The sequence below is a fragment of the Mugil cephalus genome, chromosome 11 (assembly GCF_022458985.1).
Source record: "Mugil cephalus isolate CIBA_MC_2020 chromosome 11, CIBA_Mcephalus_1.1, whole genome shotgun sequence".
Lineage (NCBI taxonomy): Eukaryota > Metazoa > Chordata > Actinopteri > Mugiliformes > Mugilidae > Mugil > Mugil cephalus.
Window position 1 is genome coordinate 1,220,635 of NC_061780.1, and position 25,063 is coordinate 1,245,697.

General features: G+C 39.2%; 1 protein-coding gene across 8 annotated transcripts in view; it reads left to right on the plus strand.

Moving 5' to 3' along the window:
- Positions 1–25,063, plus strand: part of cspg5a (chondroitin sulfate proteoglycan 5a) — a 50,084-nt gene that overhangs the window by 18,518 nt on the left and 6,503 nt on the right. For 3 of the 8 annotated variants that reach the window (XM_047598526.1, XM_047598522.1, XM_047598524.1), the window contains exons 3-4: positions 13,823–14,011; positions 22,362–22,440. In XM_047598526.1, the coding sequence (XP_047454482.1) occupies positions 13,823–14,011; positions 22,362–22,440 (268 nt within the window). Of the gene's footprint in view, positions 1–13,822; positions 14,012–22,361; positions 22,519–25,063 lie in introns of all 8 variants that reach the window. The other 5 variants (XM_047598527.1, XM_047598523.1, XM_047598525.1 and 2 more) reach the window with 3 other exon arrangements.

Sequence of the window (25,063 nt, forward strand, 5' to 3'; positions counted from 1 at the left end):
TTTCTGAGTCGATATTTGGTGCCAATGCTGCTTATTCACCTCTATTTACAAGTCTCAATTTAACCAAAAACATAAATTTATTTATTTATTTTATTTATTTATTGAACTCAATGAATTTTAGGGTCAGAGACGCCCAAATAAAAGATAGAAAGAAGAGAGAAAGAAAGACAAAGGTCTGAAGGTTAATACAGATAGGCAACCCTGCCTGAGAGACATCATTCTATCCTCTGCCTCTCCTTTTGGACTGAACAGACCCTGCAGACTCCAGTCTATGGTGCCTCACCTTAAGAGAGGCAAATCTGTCAATTACTTTTTCTTGCTTGACGCTCGATCACCTGCTTCTCAATGGACATCACAGCTAGGTGCTGGAGTCTGCTTTGGCCCGTGGTCCTTCTCAGCCAAGTATGTTTAGCTTACAGGCAGTATTAGTCTTACACCTTGGCTTTAACATCAACACATATTCCTACCAAAAGCTTAACAACAGCACAACAACTCCGATCTAAACTGTGGACTGTGATTGAACGACAACTTGCACCATTAGTTTACCAGAAAGAAAAAAAAATGTCAGCTAGCAAACTCCGAATTAACAACAACAAGAGTAACAGTTGCTAAAAAAAAAAAAAAAACACATAGGGCTGCCTGTGGATACGTCTGTCTGTAAATCTTGCCATATATATATATAAAATAAACAAAAAAGGAGTCATGTTTAGTCGTGTGATTTTGGTTCCTCTTCTTCTTGTTTTTCTTTGTTTTTTGGCAGCTTTGATGCAAGAAGATGTTTTGACACAACAGAGATATGGTTTTTGGTTTATGGCAGACCTAAAACAAATAACCACCTCTCAAACCACATCATGAAGGGAAAACAAAATATTGCTTAGCTAACTGACCACTTGCTAATCATGCAACCAACAAGTAAAAACACTGTCACTCCCACAACTTAGATGCCCAACCAACAGGGAGCTAAAATATTATGAAGATGTAAAAAAACAAACAAACAAACAAAAAAAAAACAGTTAAACAGTTAGATATGAAATATATGAAATTAAGATGAATTGCATTCAATGTGTTGCATTCAATGACAATAATAATAAAAACCAAAACTGTAATTAGTAAAATAAACTGTGTGAGAGAGAGGTGACAAGTGGAATCACAAATGCACACTATGCTGTACAAAGACACACACAAACACTGTTTGTAGTTAGAGTAGATACATGAATGCGTGCATGATGTGTAAATTGATTTTATATTCATATTTAGTGCCTCTATCAACAAGGCGATTCCATTAGTATGATTTGCCTTCAAGGCATTGGCCACAAACTGCAGTAATAACTATCCTCAGTGCTCAATCCAATAGGGCTGCTCGGGCGGCGGATCTAGGCGGAGGTCGAGAGTCATACAGATTAAGAGAATCATTTATGAAAATATGGTGTAAGCCACAGAATAGTTTCAGCTCAATATGAGTCCTCTGCCAATGGATCTGAAAGTCAACATGGCCGGATCAAAAACATCCCAATCTGCGAGTTCACCACATCAGTGTGCTGTGTTCAGGATTAGCGCTGCTGTAGATGGGGGAAGGGTGGTGTGTGCTTTTCTGATAGCTTCTCTGATTTCTGATACTGTACTGTAGATGTGATGTTGTTTCTAATGTATTCAAATGGAAAAGAACGAATCAACACCAAGCATGAATCTGCAGTAAGAAACATGCATTCAGACAGTCATTGATTGATTTTAAATTTTTATTTTAAAATTGACTGGTTGTTCATCTTACCCCTACCTTGTGCCTTTCATGTATTAGCTGGCATTCGGGTCACAGAAACATCATCAAATTTTGGTAGCATATTGGAAAGCTTGGTAGCTCGGATGAAGTGGTACAATGACTTCACAATATTTATTTATATATTTATAATAGCAGTTCCTGTTTACATCTTACCATTTAACCAATTCCAGCCGAGGAGGATAAACAAAAGTTAAATAAAAAATAATCTGCATTGGACTACTACATTCTGCACTGATAAAATGATAAGGTTGTCATTTTAAATTCAAGTCAAAACACCATATCGTTACCCTAATAACGTAATTGCTTAATTCATACTTGAATGTTTTTTGAAAACAACAAAAAACACAATTTTTAGCAAGCGCATTGCTATTTTTATTGATCTTGTAACAGTAAGTCAAAAAATTATGCATTTATGCCATTAGGCTAATGATATGCAAGACCTCAACAAAACACATTCGCTAGCTTTCCATGTCCAAAACAGAGAGTTTTGTCTGGTTGTTGGTTGTTGGTCTGATTGTTGGTTGCACAGCGCATCTTTCATGTTTAAGACAATAACTCCCAAGGCAAGGACAGCCAATATAATAAAGACTCTCTTGAACAGATTCTAATGTCTAATATAGCAACACTGCACTAAAGTGCAATTTCTGAGCAGTTTATTTATGCACACATAGATCTATAAAACTAAGTGATGTAAATATCAACATTAACTGGGCGAAAAATAGTTTGTTTATGTTTTCTTTAGTGATGTGTGAATTCTACATGAAGGGTTTAATTGTAAGTCTGAGAATAAAACAAATCACATAGTTGTAAAAGACTTCCAGAAACTGCCCGCTTGAACTAAAAGCCATCAATAATACAGGAAGAAAAAAACAGTTGCCAAAGAACTCGTCCACTAGTCACTGATGAGCTCTAATGGTGTTGGGTCTGAGGCTGACTTGACAAACATTTATCCATAATCATAAAATGAATGAACCAATCAATCAGTGAGGAGAGATTTCCAATTAGTGAACAGCTGCACCAATTAACATGCAAATTTATGCATGGTGGCGATCAAGCTCGTGGTTAGAGCTGAAAATATACAAAATATTGGGGTTGACAGCTTTATTCAGATTCATGTAAAACACACACAGACTTCAGGCACATCTCTGTTTGAACATGAACAGCATTTTAACAACATCACAGATTTACCTGAAATATAGAAACAAAATCTCCCGTCTCTGTGGACCGCAGTATCACGTCTCTGCCATATGCTCACTGAGGGCTGATGGCTGTAACCCATGTTGTTATAGTAATCTTCAGATTGGCTGACCTTTACCTCCTCCATGTGGAAATGCCACATACACATCATAACTTGAATCCAAATATGACGATATATTGAGCTTTTGATTTAAAATAAATCATTTGCAATAACAGAAGCTTCTTATACTTTTATTTCACCTCTTGCCAAAAGGCTGAGAATGTCACTACAATGCTGCCATAACCTGGGTCAGAGACAGTCACTGACAACATGACTCTGGTAAATGGCAGACCATTGTCTTGGTGTGTCATGGCCTTTAGAGTCTAGCTAGGTCTGCGCTTTTATACTGGTGCAAATTTGTATGTCTAGTATCATCAAAGAAGAAGGAAGAGAGTCAAAACAGAACACAGCAGACATATACTGACATACAATGCATATGATGCAATAAACCATAGTCTAGTTAACTTTTCTGACATATTCTGCATGGTCTCAGATTTCCAGTTGCAGTCAGAGGACCAAAGAGGAGTCCGCACAAACATATTGCTATGGTCAAATGACTAATTTACATCACAAAGACTCAAACCAGCACAACTAAGAATGAGCTGTTATATACATTTGAACGTTTTTTAAATGTTGGTATGACTGCCCTAAGACAGAGTCCCCTTGTAGTCCTGGCTCATATACCTTCCTAGGTACCATGGAATTCAATTAACAATAGTTAATTTGACACACATAACATCACAGTATATTCAAGCGGCCACTCATCCCAACATTAATTCTTAGCTATTTTTGAAATACAAACAATAACTCTGATTAGATCCTCAGAGTAAAATCTGTGTCTTAAGTATTTAGTGTAGGTGATGATGGAGCAGGAAGCAGAACTAATCATCACTGTTGAATCAAGTCAATAGATGAGAAGTGTTACTGGCTGAGAGGGAAATGGAGCAGCTCTAACACAGTGATGCTGAAAACCTCTTGCTAAGCATACAATGTGACTCAGATATTTAGGGCAGATTTTGGACTTCAGTCAGCAGATAGTAACACTGATGAACCTCCTGAGAGTGAGTCAGGCGAGAGCTGGAGCAGATACAGAGATACGTTTGACTGCTGGGCAAAAGCTTAATATTGGGTCAATGGAGCGTGGGCACAGATGAGGGCCAGTATGTCCCTCTGTGTGCTGTGTGTGTGTGTGTGTGTGAGTGATCAGTGTTCATACATCAGGCCAATTCAACTACAGTGGGATGAATGTTTGGACCTTTCGCCCTCTGCAGTTAAACACATGAACCTTTGAAGGGGTGTTTACTGACCTCAGACCAGCTGGAAAGCTTACCTTTCACAATGCATTAGAGGTTACTAATCACAAATTCAGCACTTTATATGTTACAGTTCAACTGCTGTTAGAAGAGTGTGTTTGAAGGACCACTTCATTGATTTTACACATCAAGGAGACTGCTTCCAGCAACGTTGCATCTTAGTCCTCCAGAAAAGCAGCTGTTATCATTACTTCCTCTTTCTGTAAAGCCTTGGCCAAAAGGGAGCTCTACGTAAAATGATACATCCACTGTGTATTGAATTTATGAAAATGTTTATTTTTGATTTCATAGGATAAAATATAAGTCACCAACAAACCTGTTGTTTTATTAAAACAATCCACTGCACATGTATGTCTGTATTGCAAGCTGTGGAGATAGAGTTGATGATGACTATTGGAGTTTTATCAAAAAACTAAATGTCTATAGTTCAGCCTTTGTTGTTATTTTAACAAAAGTGGAAGCAGCAATCTTCGGGTCTGAAGGTTAAAGTCAAAACAATAAGGAAAGCGGACATCTTCTCAATTTGAAGAGTGAACTGAAATGAAAACCTGTGTTGAAATTGTTTCAGATCACATCCATAGCACCTCTAAGAAGGAGTTTTTTTAGTTAGTAATAGTTAATTAAAGTAGCAATATCAGGCATTTTAGTCTTTGTTGAATTGTTGTCACCTCTAGTTACTGGTGGTCACGGTACATGTGGTTTGGTACTACCAGTCACAACAAAACAAACTTTAATAAACATATTAAAGTTCTTATTAAACACACACACACACACACACACACACACAATGCCTGTCGTCTTGTTTAGTAGACGTTTGAACGATAGCATAGTCATGTGGCTACTTCATAATTAAAAACGTGTTAAATGCTTTGAATGTGAAGCTGCAGCAGTGACCTATAATTATGGAGATTACACTAGTAGTAACATAATACAGCATTTATTTCCATCTGTGAAAGTTGCTACAAACAACCACATGAAAAAAGAGTGTACAATAACCAGGAGGAAAAAAGTTGCCGACAGTCGTCTCATCAAACTCCCATGAAGTCACATTGCATTGGTCAGATTCCCTCAGTTAAAGCAAGGCAAATAATGTTCTGTTTGAACTATGTTTTCATGTTTTGCGAATTTAACTCTAAACCTAAGTGGATCTGAATAAACACAGTGCAATGTGATCTCCTCTCTTCAAGCTATCTGCGGCATCTACGGCACTGGCTCCCCTGTCCCTGTGACTGATGAGAGCTGACACAGTCTAGTGTCATAAATCACTTCCTCCTCTCGAGCTGCTGGACTGAGGGCCATATTCGGAGAAACAGATGAGAGAACTGAGGGAGGGAAGGAACAAGGATCTGTGTTGGGGAAAGAGAGAGAAAGGCCAACTGAGACATTGTTTACGTTCTGTTTGTCACAGAAAAGGGCAGATATGGAAAGAGAGCAAGAGGGGAACAAAAAAGTATTCAGAGAAACCGAAAGAGCGGTAAGGAGAGCAACAAATGAGTGAGCAACAGAATGTGAACAAGAGAGAGACAAAAACAGGGTGAGATGTGGACAGAGAAAAGAAAAGAAAAGAGGGGAGGCAGAAGACAAACTGAGTGAGAGAATGAGTCATAACTTTATAATGCCTGCCAGTGTGGAAACGACTCTGGGTGAGCCAGGTTGAGTTTACTGGTGTGTGTATGTATGTGTATGTGTGTCTTGCAGCTTGATGTAATTAAGGGAAGCTTTGAGCACCAATTCACGATCGCATCATGGAAACACACTCAAATACACACACACACACATTAATAAAAACACACATGAGATTATTAGTGTATTTGGGATCACATCCAAGAGTGTGGGGTCATGGAACCAGGCCAGAGGTCAAACACAGGAGATTTGCAGCTGCCAAGCAGGCCAGGACGAAAGAGACACACACGCATTTTTATGTTTGTATGAGTCTCCTTGTGAGGACATTCAACAATCCTGATCCTGAAAACAGCCTTGTAAAATAGTAAAGACCGGTCAAAACTGTCCTCACTTCAGACAAATATCTTCACTCTGATGGCATAAAACTCAACCTGGTCCTCAGAAACATAGATTTACAAGAACGCACACATACACAGGGACTGACGCAGTTTGTTTTTGCCAAAAGTAGTACATTTAATCTCTGACCACACATGCACAAATGTACAAATTAGTTTTGGGCTGTGGTTAAATTGCTGATACACACACACACACACACACACACACACACACACACACACACACACACACACACACACACACACACACACACACACACACACACACACACGCGCGCGCACACACACACACACACACACACACAAATCACACAAATGCAAATAAAGACCCTTCAGATTGAACTACTTCAGCACACACTGTCGTAGATTTTGTCAACTTCAACTAGATTTTATCAAGACACAAATTTAAAGCATGCAGTCATACAGTTTATTAGAATCTAGACCTGCTCTGCTGACTCTTTCTTGAAATTTTTCTCTCTAGCTAAACATGATTGCTTGTGCCAAATAAACAAACCATGGTGATTCCAATGAAATAAACTAAATTTAGGCCACAGTTGTAGAGAAACAAGCATTGGTGGGATCTACTTCAACAGCTGATTTGTGGACCAAAATTCTCTAACATCTATTAGTGACTTTACGTGGATAGTAAGGCAACCCTCCTAGTCATGTGTGGGTCTCTTGAGAGAAACTTTAGCGTCTTTTGAGCTAATTCACTGTACACATCACAAGCTGAGGAGTTTTCACTGAACATATCCTGCATGTAATAGTCATGGTAAATGTGACATGGGACACATCTACAAAGTGCGCTCCAGGGATTCAAGGGTTTATGTAAATTAGTCTTGGTTACAGACACATGGATTTATAGCAGAAAGGTTAGGTTAGGCTTTTTACAAAAAAGACTCACAACTTTGCAGGCAATAATTGTAATTGTTGTAACCCTTAATTGTCCCACAATGGGGAAATTTGTTCCTGCTGTTTGACCCATCCATTTGTTCACACAGTAGTGTGTACAGTCAGAGCGTATGTCGGAGTGTTGGAGTGTACAGGTGGGTTGCACCCAGGGAGCAAATTGGGGGTTAGGTGCTTAGGTGCCACAGTCATGGACAGAGTGGGAGGAGAACCTGGGACCCTTCGGCCCTAAGCTGCAGCTCTAACCACTACACCACTCCTCCAAAATGAGTTTACCAATGAGTTTACCAAGTATAAATGCGTTCCTGTCTAGCTATGTTCATTCAAAATCTCAAGACACTGTAACTTTTCTCAAATATATCAGAACAACATATTTGAATTGGTCAGATCATTCTAATGCTGAATGGAAAACAGCCACAGTGTCATCAATATTTAAAAATCCTTTTTCAGTTTTCAAATGGAGAGGATTTACTGGCAGATTGAATGGTCCAGTCGTCCCTCCACTGTGGCTGCTAATAAGGTTACCCTGGTTTCATCTGCATAATGGAAGCCGATGTAGTGATATTTTTTTAAGCTTGTTTGTTTTGAACATGCTGAAGAGGATTCTATTCCTCGGGGATATCTAGGAGGATGGTGGATGAAAGACCAAAATCATCTGACCTAGAATAACAGAACAATACATGTGCTGAGCTGCCCAGTCGTTTCAGTTGTGGACATGTTGCAACAGAACATGTTGTCTTCATAATCGGTTTTATTTATTTTTTTAGCCATCTGATGAACACATGTCACATGTGCTCAGTTCACAATTACTGATGACGGGTAAAGACTTGTATATGTGTAGTCTGCTTAGCAATTTATTGGAACAATGGAAAGTTAATCTAGATAATCTACTCAGGCCACTGGCTCCATTCAGTCTCAAACCGAGTCTTACAGGGACAGAAAAAAAAAATTATATATTAATTTATTCCAATTTAAACAGGTTAAACTGTTAAATTGCTAAAGATAATTAATTTCCAACTTTAAGAGTGATGTTTTCCAGAGACCACCTTCCCCATAAGTTTTACTGCAGTTCTGAGCTCTTTTGAAAAGAATGCAAATTTGTGATGATTTTGATATGACCTCTTTTAGATGGATGCTATCTGGGATAAATTATATGTATAATATATATAAATCATCACTATCAGTAGCATTTAATAGTACTTCACAGCATATTTGGGGTAAAAAAAAAAAAATAATAATAAAAAGCAGTATATCTCTGAAGCCTTTTCTGTATAAAGCAGCTTAAGGTCTAATAACTTTAGACGAAATTATTGATGTGCTGTTGGTGTAAGTTGTTAACTTACTGCTGTCCAGAGGATTTGGACTGTTCCTCTGCTGACATTAGTGGATGTCTTTTTTGCAGTAGTACATTTGGTGTATTTCAGGACTGACATATTCATATTACATATTCTGCATGTCACAGTAAGGCGTGTTTCATCTTCAGTGAAGTTTTTCCACACATTTGATGAACAGCTCTTAGTTTGCTGCAATGACCCACTAGGCTCCTCATCTGTCTTCTAGGATGCACCCATGTTGTTATTGTCACTTGAATGGCAATTAGTTGACCAGTCAATTGATCTGTACAACCCCTAGTAACCACTGCCTTTAGCTCTCAGGAAAATCTGGTTGAACTGTAATCTCTACACTAGTTGAATTCCCATAAACCCTGCCTCTGCATAGAAGGAGTGCTACTCAAACAGACACCAACAGCAAAACTTAAATTAGCTCCAAAATGTCCAACAGGCGATACTGTTAATCTCACATTATATTGAAAAATGAGAGAGGATACACAGACTGACTAAATCCACACACGAACTGTAGAAACTGTTTTAGATTTGATTCAATTTTTTTCTTTACTTCTTTGAAGTTTATGTGACTTTGCACAGCTCTGTTTATAAGAGAGCAAAATCATCCTAAAATGAATTCCCACACCTTTATTGAACCTACCTCACTCTAACCACTCAGGCATCTTTTCCTCATTAAAACTAAACTATAAACTTTTATCTTTTGCCTTCATTAAATTTTGAATCCCTTTCTAGCCCAAAACCCTTAGCGAAATGAGAAACTTTGCTGTTTTTCAAAAAAGATAAGCTCGAAGCTTTTGTTTGAGTGTCCATTTCAGATGTTATGTTGTTTATAGTTGTCAGAGGCAACATACTTAATCCTCTCCTCCCTCCCCCATCCTCTGCTGGCCTTTTATCCTCACATCCACCTCTTTGTGGGTGCTTCTGCCTTGACTCAGTTTTCCCTGCCTTCTTGCTCTCTGCAGTTATTGCATAGGAAAATATGCTTTGCTTCAAGGAAGAAATGTTCCAAAAAATAATGCTCCTTTTATGCAAATCTGAAGTTTGTACTAAAATATTCAATAACCACCCTTCTGTGTCCTCTCCTGTCAGTCCAGATCCAGCTCTTGAGGTCTGGCCTGCTGTTTAGTCATTCCCCCTCTAACCTTCTTAGTCTTTGTAAAATACCGGTACATCTCCCCCTGCTTGTTCTCCCTCTACTTTTTAAAATTAACTTTTCTTTTTAGGTTTGTACTAATCACAGAGATGGGACACAAATCTTCAAATTTCAAACACAGTGTCCAAATTCTGTTCATTCTAGTCTGCTATAGTCCTGGGAGAAATATATTCAAGTGTGTTTGAATAAATGAATGAAAACTTTAGGCCAAAATCAACTGACCCAACAGTCTGAAATTTCCCTTGCATACTTCCCTGTCCTCCCCTTCTCCTCTCTTCCCCATTTGTCTCTTCTATCCTCCCTCCCCATTACACTATGGAAACCAACAGAGGGTCTCGTTAGTCACCCACTTCTCCATCTGCACCATTATCATCCTCTGTAAGTTAAAGGCCCTCACTCCCTCTCTCAGTCGAGCAGGCCAGACTAATCAGCTAAATATGAGAGGCTTTGCCAGCTCCTTGTCTTGAAGCTTGGGTCACCCTGCTGCCATAGTCCTGCCAGACTGCAACATCTTTTTAAATGTGGCTGCGGTGAGCCACAGCAAGGAAGACAATGGCAGGTTATGAAGAGGGAAAACTGTTCTGTGGGACATAATAGGAAGGCTTGTGGGACACGTGGGCTGTTTTATAGGGGAAGCAGTGGGAGTGAGTGAGGTTGGCTCAGGATGAGGAGTTGTTTCCAGTTTGATTGCTGCTCTTTGCAGCTGCTTTGGACGTGGGACTTTTGGAAAAGGAAATCTAATCTTAAAGATTGTCTTCGAAAATCCAGCCAACAGTCATATCCTCTTGCATCAGCTCGTTAAATTACGTCCCAACTTGATGGATAAAGCTGGTGTCATTCTATATGTATTTTCCTCACAGAAACACCAGAACAAACAATGTACTCAGTAGTTTTTGATTTCCCCACCACACGCTGATTCCTAGAGGAGACATAAAACAGGGTAGAAATATGTAATAAAACACTCAATGTCATAAAACAGCTGGCCATTGTAGTGTTTAGCATTTTTAACATGATGCACCTCAAAAGAGTAAATAGTGCATTTGACAGGAACTATTTCCAGCTGTGGATTTATACACATCTCGTGCTTTGCGGTCTGATAGTATGCTTTTGCCAGGAACTTGGAGATTTATAATTTCATTATATGACTGCTTAACCAGCACTCCACCCTCAGGCCAACCAGGGTGTCCTCCTATTTGGCTTTGAATCGGAGAGACTTTCCTGTGTTGGAATAAATGAAGTGTTTTACTTTACAGATACCTGATGTCTGAGCTCCCAGTTCAGATATCACTGGGGGATTTCCTAGGTTCTTCTCTTGAATCTAAGATGCGCAGGTTCGTTGAGGATATTGTCTGCAGTCACTGAATGAATATCTACATGCCAACACAAATGGAGATAATTAATGCTGTCATTATAATTTTTAGCCTTTTAGAGTGCTGCTGATAGCATTTAACTTTGTGCTCAGTGTATCCTTACTGAGCAGCAAGCACTAAAAATGTGAGATGGACACAATTAAACGACCCGAAAGATATCGGCAACAGAGGCTGACAGTGACATCACCTCATGTCATCTGTGTCTGGAACAATAATAACTGCATTTAAGACATTGCAACACATCGTTGAATTGTGCCAATCAGCTGATCATCGGTGGTTTATTTTAGTCGATCATATCGTGAATTTCTAAAAACAAGAAGGTCTTTGATGTGTGCCCTATGAACTTTGTCATTTTGTTCACTCTCTATGCTGAGAGAGTCCTGTCAGGAGTCCAAAAAGTACTAATGATGTTGGACCATAAACTGACACTCCCTCCTGACTCACTCACGTTTTTGTTTGGTTAATACTGCACTCTGCTCTTCCCTCCACCAGTTGGATTATACACAGCATTTATTTATTTACATATTTTTTCCAACTCTCACAGCCCTACTTCACAGCAGTTGGCATGGCAACTTGTACTCATGATGATGTCTCATCCTGTTTCTATGGCACCAAATAATTAAAACAAAAGTTATCTGTAAAATGGACACTTGAGTTTGCATCCTTGAAAATGAAATGATTTGATATGTATTAATTTTGCCCAAGTCCCTGCCACTAATATGGAGGAGGTGGAGCTTATGACTTATACTGCAATTGACCTGTGTAGTTAAATTCTTCGCTGGCCTAGGTTTTCTCATCCCAATGTTCACAGTGGTCTGCTGTGTTTCCCTTCTAATGTCAAAGAATGAGATAAAAAGAATACATTGCAAAACCAAAGGGAGAGGCATGATTCAGCTGGATGCGCTTGGCAAAGTGCTGAAGGATGGAGGAGGAAGGGGAACGACAGTCAAGAGAAAGAGGAGAGGGAGGGAAGATGGGTGGAGGCAATGAAGGAGAAATTCTCAAGAAGACAAGAAGCAGGAGCAAGAAAGCAGGGCGGAGGGTGGGAGACGGGGAAGAAAGCAAAGTTAATGGTGAACTAGTTGCACAGAACACAGAAATGTGTCCATCTGAACAGCTCAGCAAAGATGCACGTATGTGATGGCATGACATGTCAGAGCCACATCTGCTCCGTTTGCAGCTCAGCTGGGTTGCCGTGACAACCAGCACATCCTTGGTTGCTAGCCTCCTCCATTTATGCATCCCTCTCTCTCTTTTACTCTATTTCCATCCCTCCCCCACATTCGCCCTCCCTCCATCTAACTCTGTCTTACATAAAACACCTCTTTGTCTGAACACAGAAACACTCAGAGGTTGAGTACATTAAAGTCTCCTTGAAAATGTGATATCAGACTTCATCTCGCTCCTTTCTCAAAATGTCTCCTGGCTAGTTACCAATGTCAAGCATTCAGGAAGGATTTGGGAAGCAGACCAGTGAAAGGAGCCTGCTTAGCATGTAGAAAGCATGACCACACTAAACCCTGACAACTACATACAATTTACACTCCTCATCAGTGTGCGTGTGTGTGTGTGTGTGTGTTTGTGTGTGTGTGTGTGTGTAGTGATAATGTCCAATATGTGGTGAAGAAAGTATCAAGTTAATTGCTTTGTTAGTCTTTAATTTAAGTTATATTGTTTCTCCCACATTTGTGATGTGATTCGGTGCATTCTTGTGTACGGTGCTTAAAACCTTTTGAGTGTGTGGTATTGACAGACAACAAGAACAAGAAAAACAGAATGAGAATTTCTTTTGGAAAAGGAGACACACACACTACAAAACACAGCTACATATTTTTACAGTGAGGTGACAGTGAGGCAGCATCGCTCAGCAGCATCATAGTCTTATTAAGTGGTGAAATAGATTTGCCATTTTACATGCCAAACCACAGGTAGACAGAGCCATCTGCCTCTGTCGTTTATTTCCCCGGGCGGACACCGTACTCTGCCAAATGGCTATGAAGGGAGTCTGGGACTTAAACGGCAGCTGTGTGTGTCTTTGTGCGTATGTCAACATGTGTCTTCATAATGTACATGCACACGTGGATAATGCTGTGTGCGTTATGTATAGTGTTAGATCATATACTGAGTGTATGTTTGACAGAGATCATGTGGTAGTGTGTGGTGGTGACCACACAGCCAGAAAATCACCTCAGGCTGTCTTTTCCTTTTCACTTACATGTGATGTGTGAAAGTGATGACATTATATATACTTTTTAATTTATATTTTTTTAATAAAGCGCCGATCGAAATCTGCAATTGACTCTGCAAAGATTTATGTAATGTGCATGTTGTGGAACATTTCAAGAATTTTTTCATTTTGGCTTAATATGAAGAGCTGTTTTGGATTATAAAGGAAAGCAGCTAAAGATAATCAGAAGCAGAGGGGCAATCCTGAACCTTGAGTACGCTTGAATGTTAAATAAGTATCAATTACATACACACAATACTCTCAATTACTTAGATGTGGTTTTAATCCATTAATCATTCTCTTTTATTTCTTCTTTTGTCTTTGTTTTCCCTTTCATTGTCCGTCCTTTTCCTGCATTTCTAATCTCTAAAACTTTTCGTCTGTCATCTTAATTTTTTTCTGCTCTGTTTCCTGCCTTTGAACTCATTTTCCTCTTTCAATCTGTCCTCTATGCCCTCTTTCTCCGTCTCAGATGTAACGTCCAGGATTACATCTGGCACAAAGGTGCCCGCTGCGAGTCGGTGGTGACTGAGTTCCAGGTGATGTGTCTTGCCGTGGGCGCCTCGGCTGTGGTGGCTCTGCTGCTCTTCATGATCATTGTGTGCTTTGCCAAGAAGCTCCACGTGCTCAAGACAGAAAACAAGAAGTTGCGTAAGCGCAGGTGAGAGATATATTGATACTGTACAAAACTACAAAAAGCTAACAATACCTCCAAAGCTCAACAGATTATTTCTGCTTTTCGTCACTTTCTGCTGTAATCTAATGCCTTTCTATTTTAAATAAAAAAGACAAGACACCATATGACAGACTGAGCCAAACAAACAAGGAGTTCATTGCTCACATGAAGGCGTTGGTAGGCAGACGTTGTTACCTATGGACCGAGCTGGGCTAGTAGTTTCTAGACTTTATGCTAAGTTAACTAGCTGCTAAATTTCACACTTACTGTACAGACATAAGAGTTGTGTCGATTATTTTCTCTCTAACAACTGACATTATCGAAATCAACCTGTTCTTTTAGCTTTGAAATAACAAAGTTAGCTGTCTTCTTATCTGAGCTAGGGTTAATTAATTCCAATACACAATAAAAAGAAAACAGAAAAGGCATGAAAAAGCATGAAAGTCTATGTTTATTTAGTCTGTCTGTCTGACTATACCAGCAGCCCATACACATTAGATTTATTTTCAGAAATGTTTGTCCATAAACCAAGGACTGAAATAGAGGCACTAGAGTATAGATCCATTGGTTGAAGTTTCAAAGATCAATCAGACAAAACTTAAAGTTGAAGTATTTAGAGCCTTGCTCAGAGCACTTTGTTTGAAGCGACACTTGTTTCCTACATCGATGTCAAAGATTAAACCAGAAAATAGTGTTTTCTTGACTGGCGCTGCCTGGGCTTGTGTTCACTGCGAAATAATTGCAGAAGCAGACAGGGAAGGACAGAGAGGATAAAGAAAAAATTATACAAGGAACACAAAATGTACAAGGCCTCTGAATGCTAGTGGTATATAATTCTATAAAAACTGTCTAGAAGGTACAAGTAGAGCTGCATATGCTGCATTTATATATTGGAATCTGCTGATCACCAGGACGAAATGTTTAAATTCAAAGAAAGTTGTCATACTAAGAGTGTTTCAGATTTAAAGTAGCATGTGCATTGCACCTGGTAGCAACATACGTAGACTGTCTTGAAGTGGGCAGGTTTTTCTTTTTCTAAATTAGAATTGAACCATGATATGCTACAATCAACATATCTTGATTGTTCTCTTAAACTCCATAGCAACCTGACCTCCTCTTTGGGAGCCACCAATCTCAAAGAATTTGTGTTTTGCAACTCAGACTTTCAGTCTTATTGAAAGATTTAGAAACTTGGTCAAATTCTTCTTTAAAATTGAATTCTTCATTAAAAATGTGTTCCCATTAAAACAGCGGAAATGATGAGACAGTCAATGAAAGTGACAGAGCTGCAAACACTGAGGGGGAGGAGCTTCTGTAAAATGCCAGGTGCTCACAGCAGAGTTACAAGTAAAGCTTGCGATGTAGGTGGAAAACATAGAAGAAAAAGGAAAGTAAACAACAGCATGTGTCCTTCAGCAGGAGGTGTAGAAGATGTTGCTGTGCCCTGAGGGCAGAATTATTCTTCACACCAATAACTTCCCACAGCTACATTTTCCAGGAAGCATGACTCAAGAATGAAGAACGACTAAACGATTGATACAGTGAAGGGTTCAGTGCCTGGCTCAAGGACAAAGAATCTAACTTTCAGGGAACAAACCAGGAAAGAGTCTTTATGGTTTTGTAGGATTAAGAATAATTAATGTGTGGGATGAAAACATTTTAGAAACCTTGAATGCTTCTGTGGCCCAAATGTTTTAACCACTTTTGTAACTGTTGTAACTGGATTTAAAAGTTTGTTTACTTAGATGGTCAGCACTAAAATGTTTAAAATAAACCATTTTTAACAGAATCTAGGAGTTGAACAGTAACCTTAGTAAGAGACTGTGTTGCAGAGCAGTTGTGCTGGATTATATTAGTCTGTACAAATATAAGCAGTCAATAAATAATGTAAATAAATCATGTACAGGGTAAAGATACCACAGGAGTGACCAATATGTCAAAGTCACAAAATACTACATGGCGCTCAGGATGCTTCAAGGGACACAAATTTGACCAATAATTTAATATGATTATTAAAATAAATAAATTGCACAAGATAAGATAAGAAACAAGCCATAGACTCGTACTGCTGAAAAATAGACATAGGTCTATAAGTTGAGTTGTATTTTGCAGTATAGTTAGGGGCATTCACAAGAAAATCTTCTAGTTTTCATAGATTTTTGTTTGTCCTCTTAAAATGTAAAATAATTCCCATTCCAAGATTTAATCAAAAGAAATCCAAACGGTTGATGCTTTGGATTACAGCCATGTCACCAGAGTCCAAAAGGAACCTGTTAGAGGCTTATAAAAGACATTTTTGTGTAATATTTACAGAGGAAAGGGGAATCAGAGAAGTGGACTGAACCAACAGTAAAGGAGAAAAGGAGAGTGACAGACAGATTGAAGGGCTGGATTGAATATTAAAAAAGGTGTGGGTGGGGGTTGTTTCAGCATTGCTTTGGTAGTACTGGTGTTTTAGCAGTCATCTCCCTAGCAACAGAGCCGTCGTGGATGAGCAGCAGCGCGGCGATGGAGCATCATGCATGCAAATGTGAACTGAATGACCGAATCCTCTGCACCAGATCCCACGTTATTTTTAACTTCATCATGGTGGAGGAGAGGGTGAATGATAAAGATGGTAGCGAGGAGGAAAAGTGGTTCACTTAGTAGCGGCTGTAATGCTAGCAAGCAACAAAAAAAGACAGAGAGAGAGAGAGAGAAAGAGGTGATGTCATTGGTACTCTGGATCCAGCTGAAAGTAGGGCAGTCTGAACAGGAGGAGGGGAGGCAGGGAGAAAGGAGGGGGGGCGGGGTTGACCTACATACAGCTGTGCGACCTGAGGGGTGTGAGCAGCAGGGTACAGCATGAAAGACACAACACAGCCTCATCCAGTGGTCTGCTAAACAAAATTGAAGAGGGACAAGGAGAATGATGAAGAAGAGAAGGAGGAGGAATTGAATGGGGTAGGAAGGGGGGCAGGGTGAGACGGAGGTTGGGAAGCATGAGGGAGAAACCGTTGCAGAAGACAAAGAGAAAGTGAAAGAGGAATCAGGAAACAGGACATGGAAAAATGCTCAGCAGGACATATTCAGACGAGTATCAGCTGCTGGCTCATGAATACAACCAACCTGCTTTAGGGAATTGCAGTCACAGTGTTTCTCTGCCGCAGTTGAGATTAGACCCAACAACTTGGTCAAGGATGGAGTGAAAGAGTGGGAAGGAAGTAAGGAAGAAGTGACAGATGACCTTCAACATAAGACATTTTAAAATGTGTTATCTGTCTGCTAAAGTAATAGGATTTAGTTATTATTCATTTTGTAGATATTATATAAAGGTCCTCCAAATTAGAGGCGAACCTTTAAACTGAGCATAGTTTAAATACATAATATATATACACTACCGGTCAAAAGTTTTAGAACACCCTAATTTTTCCAGTTATTTATTGCAGTTCAAGTCATGCAAGCCCAATGAATAGCTTGAAATGGTACAAAGATGAGTACTGAACAGCCAGAGATTAAAAAAAGGTTTGGTTACCCAAAACTGCTGTTCTGCAGCAATGAAGGTTGAATCAGCCTTGAAAGCTTGTGCTACTAATTCCTACAGGTGTTCCAACTTTTCTTGATTACTTACAACCCCCTCTGTCTGCATTAAAGCAGTGTAGGAACACACTGTGGTACCAGACCCTCATGAGCATCAGGCGAACAGTACTGCACTGCAGAAAGTAGTGTGTTGCTACAAAAATGGTGAGTAAAAGGCAATTAACAGTGGAAGAGAGACAGACCATCATAACACTTAAAAATGTAGGTCTTTCCTACAGAGAAATTGCAAAGAAAGTCAAGGTGTCAGTGAGTACAGTTTTCTTCACCATCAAAAGGCAAAAGGTGCTGGGGGAAACTCTGACAGGAAGCGATCTGGCAGACCCAAAGCCACAACTGAAGCAGAGTTAACAGCTTGCATGATAGGCGGCTCACAGGACAACGGCTTCAAGCACAGCTTAATAGTGGTCGTAGTAAGCAAGTCTCAGTTTCAACTGTGAAGAGAAGAGCAGCAAGAAAGCCATTGCTCAGATGTCAGAATAAGACAAAGAGGCTCTCCTGGGCCACCTGGGCTGCCATTGGACTACTGAAGACTGGAAAAAGGTATTATGGACTGATAAATCAAAATTTCAAATCTTCGGTTCATCACGCAGGATCTTTGTGCGCTGTCAAGTAGGCGAGAGGATGGTTCCACAGTGTGTGACATCAACTGTCAAACATGAAGGAAGGAGTGTGATGGTCTGGGGCTGTTTTGCTGGATCCAGGGTCGGTGACTTGTACAGAGTGAGTGGCACCCTGAACCAAAACAGCTGCCACAGCATTCTGCAACGCCATGCAATACCCTCTGGAATGGACCTAGTTGGTCAGAGGTTCAACCTACAGCAAGACAATGACCCAAAACACAAGTCCAAACTATGCCAAAACTACCTCAGGGAAAAAAGAACAAGATGGTAAGCTTGAAAACATGGAGTGGCCAGCACAGTCTCCAGACTTAAACCCCATCGAGCTGGTTTAGGATGAACTGGACAGAAGAGTGAAAGCCAAGCAACCGACAAGTGCCACACATTAATGGGAACTTCTGCAACAGACTTGGGAAGAACTTTCTGAAGAATATTTCATTTCTATTGTAGAAAGATGCCATGAGTGTGTTCAGCTGTTACATCTGCCAGAGGTGGCTACTTTGAGTTAAAAGTTTAATACATTTTGGTCTATAAATTGATTCCATGATTTCTTCTTCAACTCAAATTGCTTATTTGCTCTATGTTTTCATTTCAGAGTGACATGAAACAAACTGAATAATTTTCAGTAAAAAAAAAAAAAGGAAAAAGTGTGGTGTTCTAAAACTTTTGCCCAGTAGTGCATAATTTAAATTAAGTATAGTCAATCACTCGGTACGTTTACATGCACATGAAAAAAACGAGTAGCATAGGTTCAGTGGTGTAGTGTTGGCATAGTTTGGGTGCACTTGTCCACTTAGAGCAGGCCTATTCACTTAATGGCCCACAGGCCGCATGCCTCCCAGAACCAACCCCTGAGTGATCCAGCCTGCGGTACAGCCTCAACTGGATTGAAATGAATTGAAGAGATTCAACAAGAGCATCTTGTTTTACAAGACTTCAGAAATTCCTACAGTGTTATTACACCATTAATGCAGCAGTCTACCCACAATGCAGCATGTTATTTTGAAACCTCGTGTAGAGTGTAAAGCATGTCCTTTTCAACTCTAAAATTAAAAGCTTTCATTTAACTCTATCTGGACTGACAAATACTTTAGTTTACCATCAAGTGCAAATTTGGTAACATTTTCACGGCTATGAATGAGGAATGAATAAGTGCTTAATTTTTCATCACATTGATCTGTATTGGTTTGAAATTTTTCATAACCAGCTTCTTACTGGGTGCTTGCCATGTCTGGCTCGTCTTTATTTCTTGATTTTGAAACTTGGCCCAACTGAATTTGTAACTGAATAGGCCTGCCTTAGAAGGAAAAGCCACTGGCTAGGTTGCTACTATTCCAATAAGCAAAATAAAGTTTTTAGATTGAGAGGAGTGGTGATATTCTTTGATCTGTTTAGTAGGAAAATAATTCCTAGTAACCAGGCAAACACTTGATCTGATTGTTTCTCTGGTTGGAATAAATCCATCCTTTCTGAGCATGTTTGCTCCATGTAGAATAAATGTCATGGTGAATTTTCATGAAGGACAGAAACAAGAAGATAGTAAAACAAATGTGTTTGAAAAGATTAAGAAAAAAACATGCGTCCATCTTGGTTAAAATGTTAGCATCTAGACGAACCACTGAAAATGACTGAAACCACTGCAGTACTTAAGCCAGGCCCTCTAAGGTTACTCACTGGAACCAGAGAAGAAGACCTGGAGCAAGCGAGTAAGCTGTAACATCATCGTCTCCAAAAAAAATCTAGTGATCAGCAAAATGACGGAACTGCACGGGGTGGCATTTTCAAACTTTCCCTCTCTGGATGCTGGTGTGGTTTCAGACTCTCAAAGAAGTTGTGCTCTGAAAACACCAGCTCCATTAAGACAGAATGCCAAAATGATAAAATATATTACGGTTTAGTGTGAAACCCAGCTACGTGTAAATGGGGCGGAACTTCCAGGCCATCTATGGTGGGAAACAGTTTTCTGTCCTTCTCTTGTCGTCACCTCTACTTTGATTGTCCTGTCGCATCATTCATCAAATATAAATGGAATGGAAGCTTGCATGCCTTGCTCGTTGAGCAGAAAGTAGATCACGGCCTCTTTAACTATAGATTTGATGTGGGAGTGAAAGGATGAGAAGAACAAACACAACCAGACGTGAGCTTCTTGGTGTCTTAAAACATTGAGAGTAAAGGTTTATATGAGTGACAGGCAAATGACAACTGTAACAAATATGACAAGGAAGACTGATGGGAAAAAGAGAAAGGTTAGATAGATATTTTATTATTATTTTTATTTGCTTTATTTATTCATCTGCTAAGTTAGGTCCCTGAAACAACTTTCTTTGGTAAGTTGGTGAAGAAGAGAAAGTAGGTCGAATTTCAAGGAGTTCAGTCTAAGTCAGTCAGAAGAGAACTTCCTGAAGTTTGCTCCCTCCCTGACGAGATGAAAGCAAAGCGTCTGTTTATTAATGTCTGTTTAAAAGTAGTACAGTAAGTTTTCAGATGACCATCCTATTGATCAGATTAAATTGTTAATGGCAGAAGCTGGAATCACACGATAACTTTATCTCCAGTGTGTCAATAAAATTATGTAAAACAATGTTTCTTTATAGTATACCTGAAGATGAAACATTTCTCAGAATAACAACAAATTTCCTGTTTTCTATGGAAGCTTCCCCTACTTCATTAGATTGACTTAAACCAAAATATGCGAGAATTGATGCTTTCTAATTATTATGTGGTTAGTATGGTTGGTGAGTATGGATTTTAATAATATAACACACTTAAAACAGTAGAACCCCCCTCAATTTCTACATGCATCATCCACAGCAACAGTTATCTCTTGGCTGTATTTATTACAGTTATTGCTCACTGTATATCTCCAGGTTTTAATTTGTCTAAATTGTATATATTGTCCTATTTTCTCGCTAAGTTAACTTTTATTTAATGTTATGTGGTGCTATTACACCAGGTAAAAATCCTGTGTACATTGTACATTTGACCGATAAAGAGATTCTGATTCTGATATAATAAGTAGGGTTTGCATGAATCAGGCATGCAATAAAAAGCAACAAGACTGTATGTTTGAAATAAGCCCAGACAAAAAAGTCAGTCACAGTCTAGTTTTCAGCATGACACAGTTAATATTGTGCTTGTGTGCTTGTTTATTCGTCAATATAACATATCGGTGAGGTGCAAAAGTACAGTACATCTGCATGAAGAGGCAGAAAACAAATCCCAGCATTAAACGAAGCGCAGCATTAGTTACTTCATAACATCAAAACGTTCATACTGAGGATAAAGAAAAAATAAGAATACAATAAAAAATATTGAAAAAAAATTGGGAATTTGTCATTTATTCCCTTCGTGAAACTTTTAGCCATGTAACACTTCTGATGAGTCCTCCACCGGCAAATGAATGTTTGTATTTTTAGATTCAGTTACATTTTACTCTCATTAGTTTGTTGCATCACAGATAAAATGTTTCTTTTGCAATGTTATTCTGTTTGCCTATTCACAAACAAAGCTGTAATCTTGCTGTCTAACTAATGCTGCCTTCTTGCTTTTTCTCCACCCTCCTGTTTCTTCTCTGACAATCCCTTCTCTATCTGTGTTCCTTGAAAATGTTTTTTTTTTCCTAAACTTGTCATTTTCTTGCTCCTATTCCCTGGTCATTTCCCCTTGTTTCTTCTTTTGATTTTTTTTGTTTCTCCTTTTATCTTTTTTAAAATCTTTTTTTTTGAATTTGCTCAAATGTCCCACTCCCTCTTTTTCACACTTCATCCATCTTTATGTAATCACATCCTCCTGAATCTTTTTTTTTTTTTTTTCAAAAATCTTGCCTTTCCAAAACTCCTTTTCATTATCTCACCTCCTCAATTTCCACCCATTACTCTTTTTACTCTACTTTTTTATTCTTTGGCTTCTTTGTCTTCCCAATGTGACTCTCTGTTTCTAACATTCTTGTTTCTTTCGCTCTCAAATTTTCTCTCCATCTCCATCTCATCTCAATCTTCTCTTGCCTTGCTGCAAATCTTTCCTTCCTCCTTTTTTCTGGACTTACTTTAATTTCCTTCTCTTCCTTTCTTCTTTGTTCCCCTAAACTCTTTCCCTGATTCTCCTCTCCATTCCCCTACCCCCTACCATCCAATGCCCAGCAGTAAGTACCGGCCTTCATCGGAGCAGCACAATGATAATTTCTCACTGTCCACCATCGCTGAGGGCTCCCACCCAAATGTAAGGAAACTGTGCGACACCCCTCCTAACGTCCCTCATGCCCGTGCATTGGCTTACTATGATAACATTATCTGTCAGGTAACGTGGTTCTCGCCTCTCTCTCACCCCTTTTTCTGCATCCCCCTCCCAAACCCTGCCCGGGCCCCGTGACTCCCCTCCAACGCATGGGCATGAGTATTCTCCGATACTCAGAGGTGTGAAACGCCAAAGGAGGGGGATGGGGTTGGAGTTCAAGGAAGGGTAGTGGGAGTTTTCTCAAATAGTGCACGGAATCAAAAAAACAGGAGTCTGTGCTGTAAACAATTTCTGCACATTTTTGAGTTCATACCAGGGGTTTGGTATGTTTTAGACCCTTTTCAGTAATCCACTCACCTTTCGATTGGAACATTTAAACAAAGGCTGCTTTGTTATCACCACAAAAGGTTAGAAACACAGAGAAGCAATTTTCAAAAATCTACATTCATATTGCATGTAAAAAAATTAAAGTGATAAGGTGAATGGGACGTTGGAAATGTGTACTGAAACCTTTGAAAAGCTGCATGTTAAAAGTGTCACCACAAGTGTCACATACAGAAATGTAAATTATACAAGCTCTATAGTTAAATAAATGCAAAAGAACACTTCACAAACTCTATTAAGCCTTATGGTTTTATTGTGTCTATTTGATTAGTTTCCTGGTTCATTGCTTATGATCGTGTTCTGAAGGTACTTCAAATCCTGTTTAATTATTTTAGGAATGTGCCGCAATATACACTTGATTTATTTTGACTGAGCAGACACCAAGAAACACTTAAATGTATGTCCTAACAAAGTCAGACATTTTTAAGGTTACATGCTAAGGGCATAAATCCAGGGCACTTACACAGCCGGGGTTAGGGGTTACATTCCCCCTGAAACTATGTAGACTCAGTATTTATGGCATGTCCTCACAGTGCAACTGACAATCAAGCTCCTGAGACTTTAACCCAAGCTAATGAGAAAACTCCTCATGATGACCCCTCCCCATCCCGCCTCCTCCTAACCTGCGCTCTCTCTCTGATCACCTCTTGCATCGGTATCATGGCATGCCTGCTCTATCGCTAATATGCGCCACACTGTGGCCATGTCAGCCACCGCAGCTCTGCTTTGCTATTATTATTATTATTATTATTATTATTATTATTATTATTATTATTTTTATTTTATTTATTTATTTATTTTACAAATCTGCACTTTTAACAAAATGTCTGCTTGACTTGTTTATCCTGAAAGTGGACAGGGAAGTGGGAGGGGTCGTTACAATCAGTAAAAAATGGTTTATCCTGCTTTTCTGGGTGGGAGATGTGGAAACGCTTGATGTGACAACCAGGTAAGGTAACCAGTTGTGGGGCGTGTATAAGAAATGGTCACGGTTATCAGGATAAACATCTGAGATGCAACGTGTCGCTGCTCTGCAGGTGGCAGCAGAGCGCCAACAGGTGCCTGACTAACAGAAGCATGGGTAGCTAGCACTAATGCTAACGTTGTAGCAGCATGGGTAGTGGTCGTGCTACAACTGAAATAGTTTGTTTTTGTTGAGGTTTTTGTTTTGTTTTGAAATTTAAATACTTTTAGAAATGTGGTACCACCCTCTAACAACTCGTAAGTTTTGTTAACTGGTTAAATTACGGTATGAAATTTCTGACCTTGTAATGCTAATTTATTTCTTGCAGTAGTTTTAGGCTTAGTACCTTTATAGGCAAGTGTGTTTCACCCACTCATTTAACCACACCTAAATGTCATTGCCATTATCATGACAGACATTAAATCCCAAAACAGAAGGAAAAACAAAATAAATCCATCATCACATGTTAACATATCTTAAATTCAAACTAACTACCTCAACACAACCTAAACATTACACCCTTGAAAGTTTTCTCCTCCACTGGGTTGAATAGTATTTGTAAATTATATGAATAATTTGTTTAAAAAAGGTACTTAAGAGTATGCTGTGAAATTTTGGTCATTTGTGGTGCTATTGAGCTGTTTTTGACAGAGCCATATAGAAGAGAGTAGCAAATTAGGCCACACCACCATTTGGGTGAAAACAAACCACTGGCTGTAAATACAAATCCCCCTGTGATCGATGTTTATTTTGTGTTGCTAGCATGTGTTGACCAGAAAGCAGGGGAAATGGCTACCGTTAGTCAGGCAGATACATATATAATGTTGTTGCCGAGCGACGGTCGCTGACGTTATCAAGAAAAACCTGAAAAAATAAGTGCCGTATGTCCATATAGCCTACTGACCAAGAAATGGGTGAATGACCCCACTCAGTGGCCAGATGTGTCATACCCATTTACTCTTACATCATTGAATCACCCAGTAATGTGTGACATCTGTCATCAATTCATAATCATTTAATGTTAAATTAATTAATCATGACATAAATACAACATGAAGCTTAGCCAACACTAACCCTTTCACTATAAAAACGCTTTATAGTAATGTATCTCTGTGCTCTGTCGTTACCTACTGTCATTTCAGTTCAGCATCAACATTCACTAATTTGACTTTTCAACATGAATTTAGAATTTTTAACAAATTAGACAAAACTTACAACTGTGACGACTGACATTAGCTAACATTAGCATCATCATGATTA